This window comes from Nothobranchius furzeri, chromosome 16, assembly GCF_043380555.1.
Source record: "Nothobranchius furzeri strain GRZ-AD chromosome 16, NfurGRZ-RIMD1, whole genome shotgun sequence".
NCBI classification, from domain to species: Eukaryota; Metazoa; Chordata; class Actinopteri; order Cyprinodontiformes; family Nothobranchiidae; genus Nothobranchius; species Nothobranchius furzeri.
In genome coordinates, this window is record NC_091756.1 from 21,648,217 (window position 1) to 21,673,131 (window position 24,915).

At 45.5% G+C, this 24,915-nt stretch overlaps 2 protein-coding genes across 5 annotated transcripts; one reads left to right on the forward strand and one right to left on the reverse strand.

The window, feature by feature from the left end:
* Positions 1 to 1,334: 1,334 nt before the first annotated feature.
* Positions 1,335 to 7,396, forward strand: trim65 (tripartite motif containing 65). 3 transcript variants are annotated; one of them, XM_015976540.3, is made up of 8 exons: positions 1,335 to 1,389; positions 1,751 to 2,202; positions 3,064 to 3,159; positions 3,253 to 3,483; positions 5,666 to 5,834; positions 5,914 to 6,003; positions 6,079 to 6,296; positions 6,860 to 7,396. In XM_015976540.3, exons 1-8 carry the CDS (start codon positions 1,383 to 1,385, stop codon positions 7,166 to 7,168), a joined length of 1,572 nt encoding a protein of 523 aa, XP_015832026.3. In that variant the 5' UTR covers positions 1,335 to 1,382; the 3' UTR covers positions 7,169 to 7,396. The 3 variants fall into 3 exon arrangements, with proteins under 3 accessions (XP_015832026.3, XP_015832027.1, XP_054592456.1); XM_015976541.3 differs by having other exon boundaries at positions 1,347 to 1,404; XM_054736481.2 differs by lacking the exon at positions 1,335 to 1,389 and adding an exon at positions 1,518 to 1,653.
* A 3,627-nt stretch (positions 7,397 to 11,023) lies between these two features.
* Positions 11,024 to 23,832, reverse strand: wbp2 (WW domain binding protein 2). Of its 2 annotated transcripts, XM_054736482.2 has the most exons (9): positions 23,628 to 23,832; positions 23,170 to 23,278; positions 17,849 to 17,984; positions 17,661 to 17,753; positions 17,445 to 17,588; positions 14,520 to 14,603; positions 13,928 to 14,050; positions 13,072 to 13,148; positions 11,269 to 11,536 (listed from the first exon to the last, which is right to left on the reverse strand). In XM_054736482.2, the coding sequence occupies exons 1-9, from the start codon at positions 23,684 to 23,686 to the stop codon at positions 11,489 to 11,491; spliced, it is 873 nt and encodes a 290-aa protein (XP_054592457.1). In that variant the 5' UTR covers positions 23,687 to 23,832; the 3' UTR covers positions 11,269 to 11,488. The 2 variants fall into 2 exon arrangements, with proteins under 2 accessions (XP_015832023.1, XP_054592457.1); XM_015976537.3 differs by lacking the exon at positions 14,520 to 14,603 and having other exon boundaries at positions 11,024 to 11,536.
* Between the last annotated feature and the right edge of the window lie 1,083 nt (positions 23,833 to 24,915).

Here is a 24,915-nt window from a genome sequence, read left to right on the forward strand (position 1 = left end):
ATTAGAAAAAAAGAAGAGAGAAAAAGAAAAATTATGACATATTAGAATTTAACATACAACATTTACATGAGATTCAAATAAGTAGGTATATAATTACCCACTGCTCATCAAAATACATATTTGTAGTGATTAATTATATCACAACAGCTGTAAAGGCATGGGGGCTTTCATGTCTTTAATGTTAACACTTGTCAGTGTCTACAAGGCATCAGTACAATACTTGCATGTTTGTGTGTGTGTGTGTGTGTGTGTGGGGGGGGGGGGGGTTCGTGCAAGAATTATCTAGAAGTAAAATAAATCATAGAATCTAAAACAGTTATGAGGGCTTTCGTTTAAAGAGCAAGTCACCCCCTACCAGATTCTTACTCCACTCCCACTTCCTGTTTGGAAAATGCAACAAATGCTGTTGCCTAGCAGACCGAGAGGGTGGAGCCGCTAACAAATACACACACTCACGACATTGTGACATCATAATGTACCATCTAACATCATAGTGTACTTCTTAGCCAATAGCGATGGCAGATTTAAATTCAAATGTAGACGGTGCATCGCTGACAGTTTTAAGGAGAATTTTTAAATTTTAACTAAGATGAACTAAAATGCCGAATTATTGACGACACGTGGCTGCAGCACAATCAGAAACCCATTTATATAGTTTATCAACAAAAAAAATGTTGATTTGGAGTGACTTGCTCTTTAAAATAGCACCCCCTACAAGAGACTTACTTCACTCCCACTTAATGTTTGAAAAAATGCAACAAATGTTGCCTGGCAGACCGAGAGGGCGGAGCTGCTAACAAATACACAAACACACAGGCTTACAATGGCATTGTGACATCATAATGTACCAGTTTACATCGTAGCATACCTCTTAGCCAATAGCGGTGGCTGATTTAAATTCAAATACAGTGCAGTTTTTACCTGACGACAGCACAACACTGACAGTTTTAGGCAGAATATTTAAAATTTAACTAAAATGCACTGAAGTTCCAAATTATTTACTACACATGTCTGCAGCACGATTAGACACTCATTCATGTTGTTTATCAGCAAATAAAAAGTTGGTTTGGGGGTGACTTGCTCTTTAAATACGTATATTAGTCCACAAACCTCTGAGACTAACGTGAGGACTGGAGGTGATTGACACTCATCAGTAGGAGTAGAAAATTTTATAAAGTTAAAAGCATCAGAGGAACAAATTCACCAGCATTGCTGTTGTGATCATAACTGCACGTATGGATTATCCCGGTTCAGTGACTATTGAACACATTAAAGTTCTGTTTAAAAAATCATTTTTCTCGTCTTTGTTTTTTACGACAGCCCCTGAAGGCGCCATGTTTGCGTACGTCGTCATGACGCACGCTTACGCATTTTTGACATGAATGTATGGTATGTATTGAAGTGGTGAGTGTTATTGTAGTGTACTTGTGTTATATCCTTGTGGTCAGGCGTGAATGTGAAGTTGAACCGTTTTAACATTTTTATCCGACTTTATATTCGCTACCGGAAGGAATTCTGGCCAACATGTTTATGTAGGCTAACGTTAGCTAGCTGGCCGTCTCTCTCTCACCGTGTAAATTATTACTTGGTTTTAGTTTCGTGTCCACTGGCTCTACGATAATAGGAATGTTCTGGGAAATAAAGGCTTTTGGTGTCAGTACTATCAGTGCAGTACTAACTAATCTCGCCTGTTTATTGTGATTGTCCAACAGCTATCAAATAATCAAAGTTTTTGCCCTTTTTTCTGCAGAAATTTCTGCTTCTTCTGCAAACATGGAGTCTCAGAATTCAAATCTAACCTGTGCCATATGCTTGGACCGCTTCAAAGTCCCTGTCACCATTCCCTGTGGTCACACCTTCTGTAAGAACTGCATCACCCTTCACTGGGACACCAAGAGCAAGTCTGACATCGGACCCCAGTGTCCCATCTGCAACGAGGAGTTCCCCACCAGGCCCATCCTGAAGCGTAACGTGTCCCTGTCGGTCCTGACGGAGGCTGCAATCAGCACCGGTCCCTCCTGCAGAGAGCCTCAGGGGAGGGGAGGCGATGGGGCAAAAGCCATGCAGCTGTGTGATCGACACAAGAAGCCCCTGGTTCAATACTGCAAACAAGACAAGAAGCCTGTGTGCCCTGAATGCAGCATCTCAGAATGCAAGAACCACCAGAAGGAGTCACTGGAGGTGGAGAGGGAAAATCAAAAGGTATAGTAATAGATTACACAAACAAGTCATTCAGAGCTATTATCAACATTGTCTCACACTTTTCTCCTGTTTTTGAGTTTATCACATACATGATTTTGCAAATCTATTTCATCAAAGGTAACCTGAGGTAATGTTAATAAAGATTACGGATGTATCCGAACCAGCCTGGACCAAAGCGAAAAGTAATTATCCCCTAAACCGACTGGTTCCAGTGTTGGTGAGAACTGGTAGCAAGTCTTTCCCATCACTGCTGAGGAGTTTTGTTCCCCTCTTCTTATTTGAGTTCTGCCACAACAGAAGGAAAGGGCTGTTTCAGGTCAAAGGTCAGACAGTCTCCCGGATGTTCTGCTAGAGAACAGAATTCATGGTTCCATCAGGTGCAGCGGGTGGTCCAGGTCCTGAAGCAGCAGAGCAGCCTCAGACCATCACACTACCACCACCATGCTTTAGTGTTTGATTCCAGAGTGGGATGCTCACCTTCCAGATGTTGCTGCTCTGGTCTCATCAGTCCTACCCAGAAGTCTTTGAGAACATCCAGATGTGTTTGGTCACCAGAGGTTCCTTTAAAAAGGACACAATGTGCTGATTTTTAAAATCTTTTAGCTTACTTGATGTGAGAGTGGCCTCTGAAACTAAACTCTGCTTTCTAAATGAGGCCAGAACGCTTCCACACGGGACCGGGTTGGCTGGGATTACTGCTTCCTAATAAGTGAAATCTTTGTTTGATATAGACATTTTCATTTGCCTATCTGAAAATTTTAGGCGACCAAAACTTAAAGTCAGAAATCCATAAGATGAAAAATCATTTTTCACGGTACGGTAATGTCACGGTCTCTTCCTAAAACCCAGTTTCCATTACAGCTGCTGCTGAACAGTAAAGGGAAGGAGGTGCAGAAGCTCCTGGAGGAGACACAGAAGAGCATCAGCGACCTGGCTGAGAACATCAACCACGCTAAGGTGAACCTTCTGCTTTCTGCTGACGTGACCTAGAACCGGCTTGAAACTGGAATCAGAACACAGCAAAGCAGACATGTGATTCTCCACCCATAGGTGTCCCTTGAGCAGACTTCATCCTGGATGAAGCTGAAGTTCTCCACCTTGATAAAAACCCTGAGTGAGAAGCAGGAGGCCACAGAGCTGTTCCTTCTGGAGCAGAAGGAGACCGCCATCAGTGAGGCAGAGGCGCGTCTGGCCCAGCTCATGGAGAACTCCCAGATTCTCAAAGAGAGCCAGGTCCAGATAGCAGCTCTGAGCACCCTATCTGACACCGACTTCATTAGGGTGTGTACCTCCGTCTTCACATATGACCAGAGTCCTTTAAACCCGGTCCCCCTGACTGAGAGCAGGGTTCTGTACAGGTCTGCTGATGTTGTTTTGGACCAGAAGTCCTTCTGTGAGTATTTTAGAGTCAATAAAGAATGAATGCATACTTAAAAAGCCCTTAAGGCAGCATGATAAGAAACCGAGATGTTACATAAACACTGCATGTAAAGTCTTCAGTGGTGACTTTAACGTCCTAGCTGGTGTCTGAGTCCAGATGAGAGGCGTGGGACACCCTGTGTATTTATTATTGTTTTCAGTAAGAACATAAAAGTCTGATTGCAATCTAAAATCTTTGAGTAATTGTTATTTTCTGGAAAATGTGAATAAGTATGTAAACCTTTGGACCCTCCCATTAGTGAGGAATATGAAATCACTCTGTGATCGTTTGTTTGTCAGATGTCAGCTGGAGGTGATGAAAGGGTTCACTTTAGAACATGGGCAGAACATGCTAACTCCACACAGGCGTGGGGAGAACATGCTAACTCCACACAGGCATGGGGAGAACATGCTAACTCCACACAAGTGTTGGCAGAACATGCTAACTCCACACAGGCTTGGGGAGAACATACTAACTCCACACAGGCGTGGGGAGAACATGCTAACTCCACACAGGCGTGGGGAGAACATGCTAACTCCACACAGGCATGGGGAGAACTTGCTAACTCCACACAGGCATGGGGAGAACATGCTAACTCCACACAAGTGTTGGCAGAACATGCTAACTCCACTCAGGCGTGGGGAGAACATACTAACTCCACACAGGCGTGGGGAGAACATGCTAACTCCACACAGGCGTGGGGAGAACATGCTAACTCCACACAGGCGTGGGGAGAACATGCTAACTCCACACAGGCGTGGGGAGAACATGCTAACTCCACACTGGCGTGGGGAGAACATACTAACTCCACACAGGCGTGGGGAGAACATACTAACTCCACACAAGTGTTGGCAGAACATGCTATCTCCACACAGGCATGGGGAGAACATACTAACTCCACACAGGCATGGGGAGAACATACTAACTCCACACAGGCATGGGGAGAACATACTAACTCCACACAGGCATGGGGAGAACGTGCTAACTCCACACAGGCGTGGGGAGATCATGCTAACTCCACACAGGCGTGGGGAGAACATGCTAACTCCACACAGGCATGGGGAGAACATACTAACTCCACACAGGCATGGGGAGAACATACTAACTCCACACAGGCGTGGGGAGAACATGCTAACTCCACACAGGCATGGGGAGATCATGCTAACTCCACACAGGCGTGGGGAGAACATGCTAACTCCACACAGGCATGGGGAGAACATGCTAACTCCACACAGGCGGGAGGAGAACATGCTAACTCCACACAGGTGTGAGGAGAACATACTAACTCCACACAGGCGTGGGGAGAACATGCTAACTCCACACAGGCATGGGGAGAACATGCTAACTCCACACAGGCGTGGGGAGAACATGCTAACTCCACACAGGCATGGGGAGAACATGCTAACTCCACACAGGCGTGGGGAGAACATGCTAACTCCACACAGGCATGGGGAGAACATGCTAACTCCACACAGGCATGGGGAGAACATACTAACTCCACACAGGCATGGGGAGAACATACTAACTCCACACAGGCATGGGGAGAACATACTAACTCCACACAGGCGTGGGGAGAACATGCTAACTCCACACAGGCATGGGGAGAACATGCTAACTCCACACAGGCGTGGGGAGAACATGCTAACTCCACACAGGTGTGGGGAGAACATGCTAACTCCACACAGGTGTGAGGAGAACATGCTAACTCCACACAGGCGGGAGGAGAACATGCTAACTCCACACAGGTGTGAGGAGAACATGCTAACTCTATGCAGAAAGGCCGTAGCTGGGATTCAAACCTGCAGCCTTCTTGCTCTGAGGCAGTAATGATTGTACACAGTGATTTAAATCAGCAGCTAAACTGCAAGGCCACAAGAAGCCAATCCAGTGGAAGTTTGTGCGTGTTTGTTGGTTTCTGTGGTCACATGGTCGTTCCAACATGGTGGAAAGGGAGAGGAAGTGGATTTGGTCCTTTTTACAGCAGGTCACCTCACAGTTCATTGTTCTTGAATATTATTTTTCTCTGCAATGCTTTCCTCACAGAAATCAACACTTGTAGAAGTTCCTCATTGCAAAGACGTTCCCACAGACGTGTCACCAAACCTGCAGGATCGCATAAACGGAGTAACGGACGTCCTCTCCCGCGTGTCAAAGCTGGTCTCTGAAGACCTGGAGAAGGCTGTGGGCACAGCAGTGGGTCAGGACAAAGACGGTAACCTGCCTTTGAGAACGTTTGTCCCTCCCAGGATGGAGGCTCATCTCTGCTGTTCTTCTGTGTTGTGGTTCTCCAGGATCTCCTCAGGACAAGAGACCAGTTCTGGCTGTTGTTCCCAGTCCTGCTGCTTTCAGCCTCCCTGGTGGGAAGGAAGGTCTTAGTGCCTGTGAGTCCTCGATCAGAATCTTCCTCCGCAGAGTTTTAATTTAGTATAAGTTTCTGCCTCGTATGTCTTTTTCAGACCGATGCTCTCTGACCTTTGACCCTCGCACGGCCAATGGACACCTTTCTCTGTCGCTGGAGAATCGGAGGGCGGAGCACCTGATCTCCGGGCCGCGTCCTGTCCCTCCATATGAAGTCCGCTTCGATCACACCTGGCAGGTGCTCTGCTTTCAGAGCTTTAAATCTGGGCGGCACTACTGGGAGCTGGAGGTGTCCAAACCCTGGGCCTACGTCGGGGTAAACTCCCAGCTGCACGACTGCACGGTTTTAGCCCGTGGTTTTTTCTCCTGAAGGTCCAAATCTGCTCGTTAATCAGCCGTTTGGTTCGACCATTCACCAGGAGTTCACATGGCTGAAGCAGGAAGTTTTCAAAAGTCCAACAAATACAAATCTACGGTTTCAACCTTTATTTTAATACATGGTGCCGGTGGCTTTACATTTCAAACTTTACTGATGGAAAACATCGATCGGAGGCCGAAGCTTACTCCAGAGGCATGTTTACCCAAACGTTTCTCGTTTTCAGCCTAGTGACATCGCCAGCATCTGCTGCCATCTCGGTCTCTTCCTGTTGCTCTGTTGTAACCAAGTAGGATGTGAAACCGAACGTTAGGCAGGCCAGGTGTGATTAATGAGGCTCAGGCTGCTGAAGTAGTTTGAGTGAGTAAATGCTTTTGCTGAGTTTAGGAGATTCTACACAGTCTAGTAAATGTGGCCCCAGGTCTACATTTTAAAGAACAAACCTAACGGTGTTATAGATCTCCTCACAGTTCACCTGTTCGCTTTGCTCCGCCTCCTCCCAGGTTACCTATGAGACCATCCCCAGGAAGGAAAAAGGGAAGAGGTGCATGGTGGGGATGAACGACCTGTCCTGGAGCCTGCAGCTGGATGAGCACCAGCTCTGCGCCTGGCACAGCGGGAGGCGGGAGGCGCTGGCTGGCCCCTCCCACCACAGCCGCATCGGCATGCTGTTGGACTACGAGGCCGGGACCCTGACTTACTACGGAGACGGACAGACCAGACTTCACGCCTTCCACTGCGCCTTCACAGAGGAGCTGTTCCCTGCCTGCTGGATAGGAGAGGGCGTCAGCATCACCCTCTGCTCCACATGAGGAACCACTAAGGGTCACGGACTCTGACGGCCTCGTTTATCCACTCTTCTCTTTTAAAACCATCTCTGTGTCGTTGTTTGAAGGGACCCTGCTGTGGTGACGAGCCCTTTTCCTCTAGAGCCCAATGTCTCTGGTTCACACTACGTCAGTCTCACCGGTTTTATCTGGCTGGCTTCGATCTAATCACCAAAACGCCATTTCAGCACAGGTCGTTGTTTCTTCACATGAAATCAGCTGTTTTGTGTTTTAAAGCTTAGGCCCCGCCCACTCCACCACAGATAGTTCCTCCATTTAGAAAACCATCTTGATCCACGTTATTCTCTCATCTCTAAGTTTATTAGACACGCACATGGCAGATGGTTGGAGGAGGAGTTAAACATGGAGTCAGCCATGCTGATAAACTGTAGAAGCATCTGTTAGTGCTGCGCACACACGTAGTCATTATTTTAGTGCATCTTATTTAAAAGTTTAAATATTCAGCCTAAACCGCTGTTATTGCACCCTCTTCAGGTTAAAACTATGCACTGCATTAAAATTAGAGTCCGCTTTGGCTAACGGCTCAGCGTTGATTCTAAATGTCAGCCAGTATTTCTCAGCCACTCATAAGCCGATACGGCTTAGAGCCGCTTGGCTCCTCCATCACTCCTTCCTCCCTTTCCTTTGGTGAAGGAGGTGGGGGGACATCCTCCAGACTAGGAAGTCTGCTGCTGTTTCTCTGTCCGTTGGGGGTGCGTGTTTGTTAGCGGCTCGTTTCTCCAACAGAAGATCTGCATGCGGCAGGGCGGAGTTGCTGTCAGTCACGGCTGCAGCGCTGCCCTCTCGGTCCCTCCTGTTGGCACATTTTCTAAACTAAGTATGAGTGGAGACAGACTCTGGTGGGGGGCAACTTGCTCTTTAAGTGTTCACTCCTTAACCAAAGGGTTGAAGGTTGTAGCCTTGCTCAGTTTGTCTCAGTCATTGTGTCCTTGGGCAAGACATTTCCCCCCTCCTTACCTGCTGGTGGAGGTCGGAGGGACTGGTGGCTTATGTCAGTGAGCCCCAGGGCAGCTGTGGCTATGGTTGAGCTCATCACTACCAGCGTGTGAATGACTGGTGTGTTGTAAAGCACCTTGGGGGGTGTAGGGCTCTATAAGGCTATGTAAACACACTGTTTACCATCAGCACTGCAGCAGGGCCTGAAAAACGACACAAACTCCTGAAACGTTTAGTCTGAAGGTGGTGTCGCCAGTCTTATTCTAACCAGGTGTTTTCACCTGCTGTGTGATTTCCACCCAACACTCACCACCCTCCATCTTCATTAGATGCAAATTTACCTCCCAAACTTAAGGATTGTGTAGAAATGTTCTTGTTCTCCACGACAACGCCCCTGGATGGTTCAAACTGTCCCAGCAGGAATGACAGTGACCTTCAGCAAACATGTTAACAGATGCTAACTCTGACCTCATGAAACATGTCGGCACTTTTCTGTTACACACATTCAATTCAATTTTATTTTATTTATAAAGCGCCAAATCACGACAAGTGTCGTCTCAAGGCACTTCACATAATAAACATTCCATACAGGTCAGGTCATTAAGCCAATTAGTAAAACGTTTCCTATATAAGGAACCCAGCAGGTTGCATCGAGTCACTGACTAGTATCAGTGACTATACAGCAATCCTCATACTAAGCAAGCATGCAGCGTCTGTGGAGAGGAAAACTCCCTTTTAACAGGAAGAAACCTCCAGAGGATCCTGGCTCAGTATAAGCAATCATCCTCCACGACTCACTGGGGATGGAGAAGACAGAGCAGACACACACACACACACACACACACACCAACCAAGTAGTGTTTCTATGGTTACATTGTGATTTCTTAGTAAATATTCTATTTGGTGAGAGATAAACTTTATTGTAGTTATCCTAGTGAATCTATAATTAAACGGATAAACTAGCAGTAGCACATTCAACGTCAAGGAAAGTAAAAAGTTATTATCAGGAGAGGGAGAATGAAGTGGTTAGCAGCAGTGTGCTAGACGATGGCCCCCTCCATGAGGCCACCACAGCTCAGCAGAACATCATTGTAGCTTCTTCTGGGGAGAAAAACACTTAGAGAAAAAATAAAGTTAACAGCTGAAATAGCAGGAAATAATACAGTTAAAGAGCAGATTGTAGAAGAAAGTAGTCGAGTGTGAAAAGTTGTCAGTGTGTCCTCCAGCAGTCTAAGCCTATAGCAGCATAACTACAGAGATAACTCTGGATAACCTAGCCTTTTAGATGTAGGCATGTTGGAGGCAGGGCAAGGGAGAGCCGTCTTTACCGACTGTACACTCCACCTCCCTCTACTCCCCCACTTGTCCAGATCTAGGCTAACATCAGATTTTAACCATAGGCCCTATCAAATAAAAATGTTTTAGGCCTATTCTTAAAAGTAGACAAAGTGTCTGTCTCACGGACTAAAGCTGGGAGCTGGTTCCACAGGAGAGGAGCCTGATAACTAAAAGATCTGCCTCCCATCCTAATTTTAGATATTCTTGGAACCACCAGTAAACCTGCAGTTTGAGAGCGAAGTGCTCGGTTAGGAACATATGGAACAATCAGATTCCTAATGTATGATGGAGCTTGATTATTAAGAGCTTTATATGTGAGAAGAAGGATCTTAAAATCTATTCTGAATTTAACAGGTAGCCAATGTAGGGAAGCTAAGACAGGAGAGATATGATCTCTCTTTTTAATTCTCATCAGAACTCTAGCTGCAGCATTTTGGACAAGCTGAAGACTTTTAACTACATTCTGTGGACTTCCTGAGAGTAATGAATTACAGTAATCCAGTCTTGATGTAATAAATGCATGAACTAGTTTTTCAGCATCACTCCTGGAAAGGATGCTTCTAATCTTAGCAATATTCTGAAGGTGGAAAAAGGAAATCCTACAAACCTGTTTAACATGGAATTCTAATGACATGTCCTGGTCAAAGAGAATACCAAGGTTCCTTACTTTGTTCTTGGAGATTAATGTAAAGCCATTCAGGTCAGGTGATCGGCTAAGCAATTTCCTTTTCTGGATTTCTGGTCCAAAGATGAGAACTTCCATCTTGTCTTGATTTAAAACACATGGGAGTTTCTGTTCAGGTTTCAGTGTGGAGCATGCAGGAGTAATTAGGAAGAAGTCGCTGTGAAGCACATTTCTGTGGATTTATGAGCTCACTTCTCCTTCAGCTTCCTCTTTGCACACTTCTGTCCCGTCATGCTCCTCTCCGCTGCTGGGCCTGACAGCTACAGGACTTCTGCTCCGTTTCATGTTGGAAACAGGAGTTACTACTGAGGGTTATCGGTGGTGGGATCTGCTGCACTTTCAGATGTCTCCTACTGGTTTGTGACCTTTTTGATTATTACTTTGAGCACTTTTTGAGCTTTGTGGTGAACTTTGATCTGCTGACTGACTTCAGGCTCAGTGTTTTGGGAAACATTTATGCACATGATCCAAAACTTCACAGATTCATCTGGGATGTCAAACTCTCCTCTCTCCCCCCTGGTGGACATTAAAGCCCAACCCTGCTGACTGGAGAAATAAAGCAGCCTCCAAGAGTCGAGAGCGGTTTATTAAAATACAATCCAACGTTTACATGCATCAGTAGACATCATGCTTTGTTTCCCTTTGAGACATTTTACAGGAATTGACAATAAATCAGTTTGGAATAAATACAGAGCTTTGTTTTATTGTACAAACAGCCACAACAGAGCAGACAGTAGCCCAATGCACAGCGCGCCGAGTGCAAGGATACAGCCGACCACGAAGGAAGTCCAGGTCCGGGCGGGAGCAGATGTGGAGTTGCTCACATAACTGGAGAGTTCAGAAATTCTGAAGAACGGTCGTGTTTTTATCATAAAAGAAAAGAGGGAGCGGCTGAGTGGTGGTGAACCTGTTTACCTAACCTAACCTAAACAGGAAGTGACATCACTGAGGGACTGCAGTGCTCTTGCACATCCCCCTCAGGCCCGGGTTCAGGATCCAGGGATCCCACTGAGATCTAGGAGTCACCACAGGAACAGCCCCCGGCCACGCTACGCAGCTGTGTTTGGGGTGGCTGCATAAAACCCCCACATCTCTGAGACGTGGTCAGAAAGCCGTAGATCCTGACCACTCTGGACTCTGACAACACTCCTCTGCTCGAGTTAAGGTGCTTGTGAACGGAATGACGACACCAGTGGAGGTGGGAAAGCAGGGACAGGCAGACTTGACGGGGGAGGGTTATGTCCTGATGTCCAGTCTTAATGGAAGGAGAGCTGGTCCCGTAGGATGGAGGAGACGGAGACAAAGGAGGACAAGATCGAGCAGGTCTACTGATTCTTCTTGTCTTCTGGGGGGGAGTAGGGGGGAGGTTTGTCCTGGGGGAGAGGAAATCTGCTGTTAAGAGAGTCTGGTCACACAGAAGAAACTAACGGAATGAAATGACTGTTTTCCACCAAAAGTCATTTCCCCCCTCTCCTCTGACACAGAACTAGTCTGCATGAGATATGGCCTCAAGGTCTCATGCATTTGTTATAAACTGCTTCCTTTCCAGTTCAACAGAAGAATGAAGAATTGACTCTCCTTTTAATGAATAAAGAACTCTGTTTTAATAAAGCTAATCAAACAAAGTGTTAGTCAATAATAAGATGTGACCAATCTGTGAAATAAAATATTAATTACTTTATTATAATCCTATAGAATATAATAAGTAATACGACTTTAAATGTTTCCACTAGGACTGATCTCACGTAGCGTTAAGACATGACACATTACTTTCACTGATCCAATCAGAATCTGCCAGATCTGACGGAGGCGTGGTTTTGGTGGTGCTTGGTAAATCTGTCATCTTTTCATTCGACCATAAACCAAAACATCCGAAGTATGAAACTATGCCCACGTCATCTTTAACGCCGGTTCAAAGCGTTCTAGAGAAGTTGTCTGAGTGGCCAATCCGTAACTTTCCTCTTCAGCCAAAAGAACCAACGACAAGCTGGATAAAATCTGTTGCTGTTCCAACTGCTGCAACGGTTCCTTTCAGAATAAAAGCTGAACCAACACGACCCAGTTTTGGGTCTCGTTAGATGCCAATGAAATTGTGACTCGGAAGTATCTCAAGACTGGTGGTCGGCTGCCGCAGCTTTTTCTACAGGCTTCGGCTCCATAAAGGTCAAGCTGGACCTCTACACCTCCTGATCTAACGGGGACTTCCGCTAAGGGTACGTAGACGGACAGAATGGTGTCGTATGTGTTTATGAATCTCCTAACCAAAGCTTAACGCGAAGACATCACCTTCAGTTCCCATCAGAACTAATTGCTTCTTCGGATTTGTTGGTTCTGAACAACATTCCACACTACACCATTATCTGTCTCACTTCACCTTAGTTACACCATACACTTAGTGTTAAAGTTAGTCTAGTTTAATTTGTTTTAATAAATCTTTAAACTTTTAAACTTGACTCTCTCTCTTCTACGAAGCTGTTATCTAATCCCTGCAATAAAAAGTTCCAATCTTCTGGTTTAAATAACCTCACAGATCCAAGAGCTTGATTTCATATTTCCTATGGAATCCTACGCCTTATGGCTTATTAAATAACACGTAATTTAATTCATTACAAAACCAATAATGTGTGATTGTTCTGTAAAAGGAAGCTAATAAAGTTTTGTCCTGCTGCTTTAGCACAGCTGTTGGGTAAAGATTAGGTCCAAGAGCTGATCTACAGGAAACCGATGAAAATAACTAATAATTCATGAGTGTTAGGCTCAAACACCTTAAGAAGCTCGTTTGTAATTTAAATACTTTAACAGCGGCAAAGTCAACAGTAGTGTTATTATTTATGCGAATGCAGCAGGAGTACGTTTAGAACATGTCGGGTCAGGAGGAGCTGTGGCCAGATGTCACCGGGAGGATTACCTGTGGCAGATACACACGTGTGGGAGGAAGAGTGGCGCAGCTGGAGCTCGCTGCTGCCTCTGCTGCTTTGGCCTCCGCTGAAACCAGAGAGGAGACACGATGAACTTCAGCTCATCAGACTGGAGTAAGCCTTTAATCCCCCTGAACCGCGCCCGCTTTAAAACGTCACAACACTACTTCCTGTGGGCTTTTCATCCCAAAGGCTTATAGCTCTTTATATGGCAGACACGCCCTGTCCTAGAAAACACTTCCAGCTGGTTTCTGACTCCTGGTGGTAAAACCAGACCAAGTCGACCAACCAAGCAGAGCCTGGTGTGGAGTATCTGTGAAGCACAAGCGAACTACGCCCTCAGCTGTCGTTACAGGTCAAACTGAACAATGAAACCAACTACATTTCACTAGACGCCAGTGGTTGTGTGTCCAATCAACAAGAGTAGTCATGTTCTGTCTGAGATCTGCTGGCTTTTGTGTTTGTTCTCATGATGTGATCAGACGGTCTACAGCCCTCAGGTAACTAGCATGAGGAACATGTGACCTCAGGCCATGTTGGCAGAAGTAAACATGATGGCTGCACATGCCAGCGTATGTGTATGTGTATGTGTGTGTGTGTGTGTGTGGAGTTGAAGGGAAGCTTGTTTCAGAGTTGACGAGGTTTGATCCTCCCGTGCAGAAGGGTGACACCTGTCACTGATGGAAGAGTCACCACGCACGGCTGCTCAGGCTGACGTCACCCAGCACATATCAGACATGGGTCTGGGTTTAGACCACATATAAAGGTGACCTGGCTCGGACCTGAATTAAAAGTCGGGCCCACGCTGTCATAAAACCATACGGGTCACTTCAGCCAGAGTCCCACCTGCTGCTGAGGAGGGGAGGTCTGGATCATTTGGTGGCTGCTGACCCAGAGGAGCAGAATAAGGAGGTGGAGGGACGTAGCTCGCAGAAGCATCAAATGCTGGAGGACTCGGGTAGAATCCACCTGGAGTGACAGAGGAAACGTTATGACCCGTGTTCTACCGATTCTGTGTGGCTCTATGAGCAGCCTCGGTTCAGAGAAACAGCTATCCACAACAAGGGTGGTCACAAACTCTTAAATTTAATCAAATCTCATAAGTTTCATAACAGTTTAAACGCACGCGCACGCACACACACACACAAACACACACACACACACACACACACACACACACACACACACACACACACACACACAGATAGATTTGGGCAGAAAAGCATTTCGTCAGCCTCCAATTGCACACCTTCTCTCACTTAAAAAGATGAGAGGCCTGTAATTTTCATCATAGGTTTACCTCATGAGAAACAAAAAGGGAGAAAAAAAAGTCCAGAAAATCACATTGTCTGATTTTTAAATCATTTATTTGCTAATTATGATGGAAATTAAGTATTTGGTCTCCTACAAACAAACAAAATGTTTGTCTCTCACAGACCTGTAACTCCTGTAGAGCTCCTCTGTCCTCCACTCACCACTGGTATTAACGACACCTGCTGGAGCTCATCAGAATAAAAGACACCTGTCCACAACACCAAAGAGCTGTCAAAGGACACCAGAGTAGGTCAGGTTTACAGCATTCAGCAGCTCGTGTCCTGACTAAGACCAGGAGGCAGGAGCACATTACACCTCTCTTAAACAAGCTGCATTGGCTTCCTGTACGTTTCAGGATCGATTTTAAGGATCTTTAATGGTTTTTAAATGTCTTAATGGTCTTGGGCCTTCTTATCTCTCAGAACTGCTTCATAAATACGAGCCTTCGCGGTCCCTGCGCTCCTCTGGCAGCCGTCTCCTCATCATTCCAAAAGTCAGGACACACTCCCAAGGCGAGGCATCCTTCCAGTTTTATGGCCCTCGCCTCTGGAACAGTCTGCCAGAGGACCTCCGGGCCGTAGAGTGTTCTTGTTCTTAAGGCCAGGCTCAAGACTCACCTTTGTAGAATAGCTTTTAAGTGATTTTGATCTATTTTAGCCTGTTTTTACCATCTTTTATATATTTTATCAGTGTTTTATTACTTACTCTTTTAATTAAATAACACATATTTAACTTATAATAATGATTAGTTTTAACCAGCCTTAATACTGTGTTGTACAATATTTTATAAATGTAATTATATGTTTCTATTTGGTTATCTTTTATCACTGTGTTTTATTTAGATTTTTATTTATTAGCTGTTTATGTTTAATTTGTTTCTTAACTTGTTATCTTGGTCTCATTAGTAAACTAGTGTTTCCTCTGTGGGGGCCGGCTGCCCCGGGGGCAGCGGTGGGCTGTGGCGGCCGGGGTGCTTCCCATGTCTACTCTTGCCAAGGCTACTGCTGCCAGTCTTGGTGCTCCCGGTGCAGTTGGCTCCTTCATGGCGTTTTCGTCTTCTTTGTACCTACTACATCTGCACTCAGCCAGCCCCCCTTTCTCTATTACGTGTGTGTGTGTGTGTGTGTGTGTGTGTGTGCGTGAGTTTGCATCTGCTTGGGACGGGATTGAGGGAGGGAGGAGGGAGAAACAAAGGGGATCTCTTATGTGAATCTGTGTGGGAGGGGTGGGAAACCGACTGCTGTCTGGTTGGTTTTAATATTGTAAAGCGCTTCGAGCTGCATTTGTATGGAAAGCGCTTCATAAATAAATTTTGATTGACTGATTGACCAGAAACAAGAATGTGAGCTGCACCAGGCTGGGCTGTCTGAATCTGCTATAGGTAAGTGGTTCGATGTGAAGAAATCAGCTGTGGGAGAAATTATTAGAAAGATGTACAAGACCATGGATTATGTCCCTCGATCAGGGGCTCCACGCAAGATCTCACCCCGTGGGGTCAAGATGATCATTAATGATAAATGACCTGCATTTGTATAGCGCCTCTCAGAGTAAGGACTCCAAAGCACTTTCCTCTACAGTGTATCATTCATCCATTCACACACACATTCACACACTGATGGTGATGAGCTACAGTGTAGCCACAGCTGCCCTGGGGCGCACTAACAGAGGCGAGGCTGCCGACCACCGGTCCCTCCGACCACCACCAGCAGGCACGGTGGGTTAAGTGTCTTGCCCAAGGACACAACAGCAGAATTCTCTGTCCGGAGCCGGGATTGAACCTGCAACCTTCCGATTACTGGACAACCCGCTCAACCTGTTGAGCTACTGCTGCCCATGATCATTAGTGACCTGCAGAGAGCTGGGACCAACGTTACAACAGCTACCATCATTAACACACGACTACACCATCAGGGACACGTGCCCTGCTTAAGCTAGTACGTGTGCAGGCCCGCCTGAAGTTTGCTAAAGAGCGTTTGACCTCTGTCATCGCCAACAAAGGGTACATAACAAACTAATGAGATGGACTTTCATTACTGACTGAATACTTATTTTCCACCATAATTTGCTAATTATTTAAAAATCAGACAACGTGATTTCCTGGATATTTTTCTCATTTTGTCCGTCATAGGCAGAGGTGGACAGTAGCGAATTACATTTACTCAAATTACTGTAACTAAGTAGTTTTTGTGTGTATTTATTCTTTTGAAGTTGATTTTAAAATCTGTACTTTTACTTAAGTATGATTTTTTTTTAATATTTGTACTTTGCTAAATTTTCAGTCATATCCGTTACGGAGTAAAAACAATGGTAGGTAACGATAAATTAAAAATATGCACTTTGCAGCGTGGGAACAGAGAGACACCTGCGTGAGCGCTGCGTCTCGCCCGTGGGGGTGTGGGTGAACACCTTTTATAACGAGGATGTTGAACAGACACCTTTCCTGCAGTTCTGCTCAAACATCAGTCCGGTCCCTGGGACGCACTCGCTGTTTACCCCCTCTCTCCATCCCTCTCCTGTGGGTTGAAGCCCACACCTTTGTGCACCGGTGTAGTGTCATCGGTATTCTGCTCGGTTCAGTAGCTGGACTCGGCTCTGTGTTTTGAAATGTGTTACCCCAACCGCTCCGCACGGCAGCGGCAAAATAGCGTTTAGCACTCATAACAGGCGGATTCCCAGCGCTTTGCTCATAAAACAGAAGACCTGCAGACGGCCTCTGTGAGTTAAAACATCTTAATACTGGAACTAATTTAGTTGTAAACGTGTGTGTGTGTGTGTGTGTGTGTGTGTGTGTGTGTGTGTGTGTGTGAATGGGACGTTGGGAGCTCTATTTATACATCACACATAACTTGAAAGGCCAGGATTCTTTGATTCCAACAGCTGATCAGAAATAATCTGTTTCTCTAAACCCAGGCTGTTTAGTCATCAGCGACAGGCAAGATGTTCTTCACATTTTCACAGAAACACACTTCTTAAGATCTGAAAAGTCACTTAAAAATGTAACTACAGCCACTGACGATACAATACAAGCGATATCTATTGGTGCCTTTACCTTGAGGAGGGCTGGGGTAGGAGTACCCAGGGGGAGGTCCTGGTGGGTACACTCCATTAGCTGGTGGAGGAAGGTAAGCGCAGGTCCCGTTAGCCATGTAGGGACAGCCGCCAAAGCCTGGAGTCACAGGTTGTCCTCTGGATGCTGAAACATGACGAAATATCAGCAAAGATGCATTCAACATACGGTTCAACTTGTTGCTAGGCAACCCTTTACCTGCAGCTGCTACCTGCAGCATGCACTGGCCAAACTCTATGGCTCCACCAGCAGCAAACACAAGTTTGAATGTAGCACAGCCCTCCCAACCACCTGCAGGACGCAACATAAGGAATAACAGCCAGCTGGATGACAGACTGACACTCACTCATTCACTCACTCATTCACTCACTCACTCACTCACTCACCTCCAGGCTCTGCACTAATGGTGCCTTTGATGTAATTGGCCCCCAGCACTGGTTGTTTGATCTCACAGCTCTTCATCAGGTAGAAGGGCATCATGAACGACTGCAGTGCATCCCGTCCTTTAGCCACAAAGATCACCTGGAAAATCCCACATATGAAGCAACTAATCTTGTGAGAACAGAATAAACCTGGATCTTTTGAGTGCAATGTTCTGGTCTATAGGGCCTTACATGGACAAGCACCATCTTACATTGGTGATCTTCTTAGTCCCTACACCCCCAGCAGGTCCCTGAGGTCCAGTGATCAAAGCCTACTGGTTGTGCAGCACCAGGCTAAAGGTCAAAGGTGACAGATCATCTGCTGCTGTGGCCCCCAGACTCTGGAGCTCTCTCCCCCTGAGCCTGAGATCAGTGGACTCAGTGGTCTCCTTTAAAGAGCAACTAACTCCTACCAGAGTATTACTCCATTCCCACTTCCTGTTTAAAAAAATGCAACAAATGCTGTTGCCTGGCAGACTGAGAGGGCGGAGCCACTAACAAATACACACACACAGGCTCACAACAACATTGTGACATCATATGGTACCAGCTAACGTTCTAGGGTACCTCTTAGCCAACAGCGATGGCAGATTTAAATTCAAATGCAGTGCAGAGTTTTTACCTGACAACGGCACAACGCTGACAGTTTTAGCCAGAAAATTTAAATTTGAACTAAAATGCACTAAAGTGCCGAATTAGTGACTACACGTGTCTGCAGCACGATTAGACACGCATTTATACAGTTTATCAGAGAAAAAAAAAGTCGATTTGGGGGTGACTTGCTCTTTAAGCAGCTGAAGACTCACCTGTTCAGGCTTTGGTGTGACCTGTAGGGTTGTCACGGTAACCGGTATAGCGGTAAACCCCGGTAAAAAAGTTGACAATAAAAATAACCGTCCAGTTTTTAATAAACTAAATTATCTCGGTGGGTTTACCGTGGCCGCGGTTTCGGCGCGGTGACCCTTACCAGCCACCGTCGCTTCAGCTGGCTGAAGTTCCCGCGGCGCGCACACGCACTTTTTAGTTTGCAACGGCACCAAAACTTTGAAGCTGAAATAATGGCGGAAGGAGGAGACGGCAGCGCCCAGGACATCCATCAGCCCTCAAAGAAGACTAAATCGGAAGTATGGGCATATTTTGGATTTCTGAAAAATGCTGAGGGACAGTTAATAGAAGACGGCTATCCCGTTTGCAGGACGTGCAGGAAACAAGTGTCTGCAAAAGGCAGCAACACTTCAAATCTAATGGCACATCTGCGTGACCATCACCCACGTCTCTACAGCCAGTGCAAGGTAAGTTTACATTAGCATTTTAGCTTAAACGTGAGGACGTGAGGACTTTTGGCTGAGGGAGAATGCAACGAGTCACTAAATACTGCAGCCGCAGCGTCCTCTGCCAGCATTTAAACCGTGTCACGGACACCCTGTTGCTGGATGAAGCATCTTATTTGTTGATGAAGAGAAATATACAATTAGTTCCTTGTCATTGATTTGTTTACTTATTCAATGCCATTTATACTTGAACATTTGGATTTGATTACATAGTTTAGTAGTTATTTTAGTAATTTGTTTAAAGTGGCTATTTATTTTAAATACATATTTTTTAAGGTTGACTTGTACAGTGCTCAAGTCAAGTGTGGACTGGAGTTTTAGATTTTCATTTTGATAATGAAGAAAACAAGTATATGAGAAAACAAGTGGTGTTTCTTTGATTTGTTTACATATTGTTTATGTTTTGAATGTTTGGATTTGTATCATTTAAACCTGCACTGACTTCTGTAACATGTTCCAGAAAAAGAAGCTATTTGTTCCTTTACTTGTGAAAAGTTGCACTTTTGCTAAGGCTTTGTGTTATTTTAGGTTTAATAAACACTGTTAAACCTTTTCAGAACTATTTCAGTTTGTGTAGAACAGGACTATCAATGCTTTCTGAACATATGCAACACCGTTTAAAAAATACCGCGATAATACCGAAAACCGTGATAATTTTGGTCACAATAACCGTGAGGTTAAATTTTCATACCGTGACAACCCTAGTCACCACCCTCTCCTTAATCTGCTCTTTCTACCTATTCCACCTTTCCTGGGATCCACCGATTTCCCTAATTCCTATTCATTTTCTCTCTCCCTTTCCTTACATTTTAACCACAATTTTTATTTTGTCATGTTAAACATTTTTTAACCATTAAAAAAAATCTTTAATGTTTTAAAATTGTTTTTCTGAAGCGCCTCGTGATTTTTATCTTGAAGCGCTATACAAATGACTGTAGACTTGGGACTACATTACGGCTGCATGGATATTAGCCTGGCCTGCCAGACTCGTAGTTCTGTACAGAGAGTCTGCTAAGAGGCAGAGATGCACTTGAGGGGCGGGACTAGGCAGCTCAAAAATAACCAATCAGAAAAAAGGACAGAATGCTGACTGTACCAAGCGACGCTGTAGTTAAAAATGGCGTCTGACGACAGCGCAAACTTCTTTCTTTAGAAGAAATGCTTTTAGCGCTTCTACTTGTTGAAAGACGTGTCCAAGTCATTTAGAGCAGCGGAAAGGGCCGCAGTGAACTCCGCTTCAGTCAATCAATCAATTTTATTTGTAGAGCACCTTCCACAACGTTATCAGAAGCCCAAGGTGCTGAACAGCATCATCATAAAAACATTCCCAGTACCTGGGCATAAAAGCAAGATAAAAACATAAATTCATAAAATAACAAGCAAACAATATCACAAATACAGAGAGATAACGGAATAAGACTAATCAATTAAAAACAAATGGTGGACAAAATAAGATCAAGCATCCTGGTCAAAAAGAAGAAGTATTAAAACCATAATGTCAGGGCAATTCAAAGAACCCTAGCGCTGAAAAGCAATCAAATAAAAATGAGTCTTTAGACGAGACTTAAAGACTTGAAGGGACGGTGCCTGCCTAATGCTCAATGGCAATTCATTCCACAGATTTGGAGCCAAAAGAGAAAAAGCACGATAACCCCTCGATCGATATTTCGACCGGGGGACCACCAGACGTCCTTGCTCGGCTGAGCGAAGAGACTGAGATGGAGCATACCTGTGCAAAAGTGCAGTAATGTAAGAGGGGGAACTGCCCTGGAGGGCCTTATAAACAAGAGTTTAGATCTTAAATTTATCTCGGTATTGCACCGGGAGCCAGTGCAGAGTAGCTAGCACTGGGGTAATGTGCTTTCGACATCTAGTACCTGTCAGGAACCTAGCCACTGAGTTCTGCACAAACTGGAGCCGTGCAACCGTGCACTGGGCCAGACCAGCATACAGAGCGTTACAGTAGTCCAGCCGGGACAGGACGAAGGCATGCAACACAGACTCCAGATGAGCTCTGGACAGCAGAGGCCTGATCCTGGATAGTCTTTTCAGGTTAAAAAACAGGACCTCACCACTGTATTTACGTGAGTGTCAAGATTAAGTGAGGAGTCAATTTTAATCCCCAAATTACTGACTATTTTCTTTTCATAGGGTGTCAATGGGCCAAGGTCAATATCAGCACCTGAGCCATTTCTTCTGCCAGGACTAAGTACTATGACTTCCGTTTTGCTATCATTTAGGTGCAAAAAATTAGAAGCCATCCAACATTTTATGTCCTTCAAACAGTCCAGAAAAGGAGAAACAGATCTAACTTCCCCACATCGAAGAGGGAGATAGATCTGGCAGTCATCAGCAAAAAAATGAAATTTCACATTATGCTGACGAAGGACTCCAAGAGGAAGCAAATACACTGCAAATAGGAGAGGACCAAGGACAGAGCCCTGTGGAACACCCCAACGAAGTCTCACGCAGGGTGACGTCACCTCACCCATCTGAACACTAAATGTCCTGTCTTGAAGGTAGGAGCAAAGCCATTGGAGGGCCTGCCCAGTTATCCCCACCCAATGCTGTAGTCGTCCCAGAAGGACTTCGAGGTCGACTGTATCGAAAGCTGCAGATAAGTCCAGCAATAGCAGGACAACATCGTTATCCATGTCACAGGCTTAAAAACGTGTCATTAAAAACCATTAAAAGAGCAGATTCAGTGCTGTGACCTGTCCTGAACCCTGACTGAACGGTCTCCCATAAATCATTTGTGTCCATAAAGGCAACCAATTGTGAATACTTGACCTTCTCCAGCAGTTTGGAAAGAAAAGGGAGTTTTGAGATGGGCCTGTAATTAGCTAAGGTTGTCACATCCAGTCCCGGCTTTTTTAACATAGGATGAAGTCGCCATGTTCAACAAACTCGGTGTTGTGGTGTGTGATGTACGCTACTCAGCGCTGATTGGCTCGGTAAGAATTCTCGGGGGTGGAGTTATTTGAATAGGAGAGTTCCCAGAGCCTTTCTCTGTGCAGGATTAGACAGAGGAGGAGTCTGGCAGTCCAGGCTACATGGATACAACACAGTGGCTGAAAAAGCCTCTGGTTTCCGTTAACAAACGCACTCGAATATCGATTCCAGCAAATCCTTCGTGTTACTTTTTACTTTTCATTTGCAGTTGATGTGATTACTGAGCTCACCAGGAATAACTGGTAACATTATTGAGTCATTTGTAAACAAAATGCTACTAGTTTCCATTCACTCCATTTGTTATGCTAGGCAAAAGCTAACGGACTGCTGCTGGAACAGGAGAATTACTGCGCCGGTCACAAAATGCTTTTTTCTCACTTATCTAATAACTATGGGAAATACGGTAACAGACAGATTTTTACTTTGTGGTGGAATGTGTATTTCTTCAGGTTAGACGTTGAGTCTTTGGTTGTTGGCTGGGAGACAAAGATTGCAGTGCATCATCAGATTTTGCATACCTCGCTCCATTTTTAGAGTGAAAAACTGCTTGAATTTCCAGGAAGTGAACGTATTTTTTTTTCTTTCAATGCGAGTAGGTTGATTTGGCTGCGGTTGTGGCTCCGCCCAGTCCACCTCCTGGTCTGAATCCATACCTGGCCACTCATGTTAACGCTGGTGCTTGCTAGTCGAGGGTGTAGCCTTCTCATAGCTTCAGCCATAGCGTTACTATGGTTACAGAGGCACAGAACACTTTATGTTCTGTGGAATATTAGTGTTTATTTGTCAGTAATACTTAATCCAGCTCAGGTAATCAGACCATCAGAAAGCAGGTTCAGTTACTCCAGCAGCATTTTGTGATGGATGATTTTGTTATAAGTTCCTCTCCTCGAGTAACGCGTGTGTGCGTGCGTGTGTGTGTGTGTGTGTGTGTGTGTGTGTGTGTGTCAGATTGAATCCTGTTGAGGTGCCCTGGATCAGCAGGAGCCCACGGCTGTAGCTCACCCTGTACGGTGTCAGGAAGACGCTGCCCTTCCTGCTCTGCCTGAAGGCTTCAGGTAAACTGTCAGCATGGCAGAAGGTGAGCTCCACGTTGTCATGGTTCATCAGCACACTGGTGACAGAGAGACAGAGAGAACTGAACAGCCCAGCTCACGTACAGAAATAACGGGATTACAGTTTCCCGCCACAGCTAGAGTCAGGGTTTACACCTGCCTCCATGTTCTAGAGCAATCCAACAACCCTCCTCAGCAGAGCAGGCCCGGGCTGAAGGAGGGTCACGTGGACGCCAACAGCCAGGCTGCTTCTAGCTAGCAGCTCGGCGGGAAGGTCCCAGAATTCTGGAGGAACTTTTAGCTTTCGGCTCTGATCCAACCCCAGCCGAGATGTTCCGTCTGCGCAGCGTTGCTAGCGGGGCTGGAACCGAACACGACTGCATTAAGTTCACGAGTCTGAAACGGTACCTTTCACTGTTGTTGATGATGACTCCGCCGGACTCCGAGTGGTTCTGGTTCAGAGTCATGTCGGCAGGCCTCCGCTGTCGGTCACACACCGCAGCTGTGTTCCAACACCGGGCCTTCGGTACCGGTTTACCTGGTAACGACTACAGAACAACTACAGGCCAGGGCTCGGTGATGCACGCACCTGCTCGACGTAAACACGACTGGAAACATCAACACAGTAACGTCACACGCATGCGCAGACAGGGTTTTCACGAAAACACGAATCTAGTGCAGGAAATGTGTGCCAAAGTTCTTCTGTAATTTCAGAAATACAACTCAGAGATAATTTAACACTAGAACCCCCAGAGGGCAGTCGCGTGACTGGGCTGTGGTTATCTAGGGTTCTTAATCATCTGTGGGTGGTTTGTTCTGCAAATGTAGCATTTACTTGTGAATCAGTGGTGTAGTGACAATTAATTCAAACATTCAAAATGTTTATATAGAGAAAAATATAAATGGTGACAAAAATGCAAGATCCTGCAAGTGCCAAGATTTTGTGTGCGCATATGACGACTGTGTGTGTGTGTGTGTGTGTGTGTGTGTGTGTGTGTGTGTGTGTGTGTGTGTGTGTGTGTGTGTGTGTGTGTGTGTGTGTGTGTGTGTGTGTGTATTTGAGTTGACTGATTTGTTGGCAGATATCTGGCACTCCCACTCAGTGTCCTCTCTTCCACAAGTATGCTTATAGCAGTGTACACAGCGTGTAGTTGCACAATTGTTTTTGCACTGGATGGCCACTTACACGTGGCCTTTTCCCCTGGGTGTGTGGTTTGGCAGGTTTGTTGCTAAAGCTGCTGTTCATTCTATTAACTTGTTGGATCGTGAACCTCTTTAAAAACTTTGCTCTATATGTGCCCCTTTTTTAACTTTGAGCACCCACCCCTTCAAAGGTCTCTGCATGGCCCTGGTGTGGATTGGCAGGTTTTTTGCTAAAGCAGCTGCTCATTCTCAGCCATGAATTGCTTAGAAAGCTCATTTCCAAGATGTGCTAGGAAGTCCACTCTTCTCTCCTTCACACCAGTACATGCCTCCTGATAAAGCACGTGAGCATTCATTGCGGCCGTGTAGTCCATCATGTTATTAAACACGGCAACTGGCCATCGATGGGTTCCTGCATGCACTGTGTAGTGCCAAAACTTTTGGTCCATAATGTCCATGCCACACTTCATGGCATTGTAATCAGTGACCCCATGTTTGGCTTTCTCTTTCGGTTCTCCCCAATCTATGCATGGTACTGAGGATGCAGACGGTC